Consider the following 2,136-nt stretch of genomic DNA (forward strand, 5'->3'; position numbering starts at 1 on the left):
AAAGTTTTCATCCTGTTAAAAAGTTCAACGATCTCGACAATGAGTGAACCATAGAAATATTTTCCAACGAGTGGATGAGTAGCACATTTTCCTGAAGGAAATTGCCATTCCACGAAATCATTAGAAATCACCAGAAGACCTTGAAGTCGAGCAATTCATCTTCTTGCCGCTAAAAAAATAGCAATTCCCCTAAATTTCCAAATTCAAAAATTCCCCTAAATTTCCAAATTCAAAAATTCGAGATTCCAAATTTTTTCAATGTCATGATTTTTCTTCTCTAAATAAAATTCAATATCATTCAAATCACAAAAATCTACAAATCGCTAAAAAATTTTCTACAGAATTGCGATTTTCCCAAACTTTTTCGCTTTCCAGGAATAAAAAAATAAATAAACAAATTCTTGATTGAAAGACTTACGCAGTCGAGTCATGGCGTCCTCTGAGAATCCTCTCGTCTCATTATCCTCATCAGGAATGAAATAATCGATGTTCATGCAATGGGTCTCAACAGGGCTGAGATAGGTTTGCACTGGAACAATTAAAAAAAAACAATAAAGACAATGAGAAAAATTAATAAACAGTGGGAGTTAAAGAAGGCAATGATCGAAGTGGTGGTAGGCGTTGGGCTGGGAAACTCTCTTGCATAATGTAAATAGACTAGCAAAAAGGTAGTAGAAATAACAGCCCAACATTTAATCACAGAGCTGGGGCCATCATTTATGGTGTATCATGAGTAGTTACTAGTCACCGGAAACTACGTGCCGGATGTCTTCAAAGGTATGCCAAATCCTGATAAGGTACTCTCGGTCACTAAACGGTAAATGTCTACTCAAAATGACAGTTTCGAGAATGCGTTTACGGGATAAGTCGTGTCAATTATAATTATATGAGAATTAAATTAATGGCTTTTGGAGAGACATCATTGCCCAACCTGTTCTATAAACGGAATGTTATGTCATTTCTTCAAAGGAGAGAAATGTCAAGAGATCATTTGATGCCTTCACTTCAAGATATCTGCATTCCCGTATCCGCTAATGGACTCTTTATATTTCTTATTTCATTATATAATAATTACAAGAGTCAAGAATTAGCCGAAAAATCAATATTTTTTTTGCAAATAATCACGAACTTGAAGAGAGTGATTATAAGGATTATAAGGACTTGAGAGTAAACTAGGATATATGCATTTTTTCGCGGCTAGTTTTCACTCGATTTCTCGAAATTGAAGGAAGATACTGGAATTTTCAAAGATACCTTTTTTGTAGCTCTTCTCTTTTTCCCTAAAAAATGTTTACTCAGAAAATTGGCTATGTTCCTTCAGTTCCGAGATATTGGCTAAAAACGGACCTCGAAAAAATTTTACTTATCCTAGTTTACCACTTCGCTACTGAATTCTGAGAGTAATGGATATAAAACATCCTCAATGATTTATAAAGAAGTTGTCCGGTTATTGTAGCTCTTCGGGGAATATCTTCGTTCCAAGCTGCAATGATAAACTTGACAATTAGAAAGAAAAAAGTGAAGTAGTTTGAGCTGCACTGGGCATAGAGGACCGCTAACCAGCAATTAAGTAATTTACATTCGTGTTAACGGTGTGGATCCGGCTTGGTGCGCATATGAAGCGAGAGAAAAATTAACGGAATACGTTATTTCAAATTTATCCGTGATACGAATATATAACAGCAGGGAAATTACGTAAAGCGAAATGAAAAATTGAAAATTGATAAGTACCTGTTGGTGGACGCTCCTTGGGGTAACATATCCTGAAGAGGCCCTGGGTCCGTGTGTAGTAGAAGAATTTCATGTTCATCTGCTCCACCACGTGACTCTGGTCAGGATTTTTCGAGGCATATTGCTGGAATCAAAAGGGCATCTTGATTAAAAACGTCAAAAACTTTACAAATTTCCAATCCAACAGTTACCATGTGGTAAACGGAAGTGAATATCTCCGAAACTGAGGGAGATGGCGAAATTTTTGTCTATATCTTTTTGGCAGCTCTCGATTAGCTCTATAAAAAAAGTTTAGACAGAAATTTTGCTATCTCTTTTAGTTTTGAAGATATTTCCATAAAACTCATCGGAAAATTGAAACACTATATCAATTGGCACTTTATTATCATTTTTATTCAGTCAATC

General features: G+C 35.5%; 1 protein-coding gene across 1 annotated transcript in view; it reads right to left on the bottom strand.

Annotated features, from left to right (window-relative positions):
• LOC105271121 (uncharacterized) overlaps positions 1-2,136 on the bottom strand; it is a gene marked incomplete in the record, with an annotated part of 14,219 nt that overhangs the window by 7,192 nt on the left and 4,891 nt on the right. The window contains 2 exon segments of the mRNA XM_011312475.1: positions 419-529; positions 1,732-1,855. Of these exon segments, the coding sequence (XP_011310777.1) occupies positions 419-529; positions 1,732-1,855 (235 nt within the window).

This window comes from Fopius arisanus, unplaced genomic scaffold (genome assembly GCF_000806365.1).
Source record: "Fopius arisanus strain USDA-PBARC FA_bdor unplaced genomic scaffold, ASM80636v1 scaffold00102, whole genome shotgun sequence".
Taxonomy (NCBI): Eukaryota; Metazoa; Arthropoda; class Insecta; order Hymenoptera; family Braconidae; genus Fopius; species Fopius arisanus.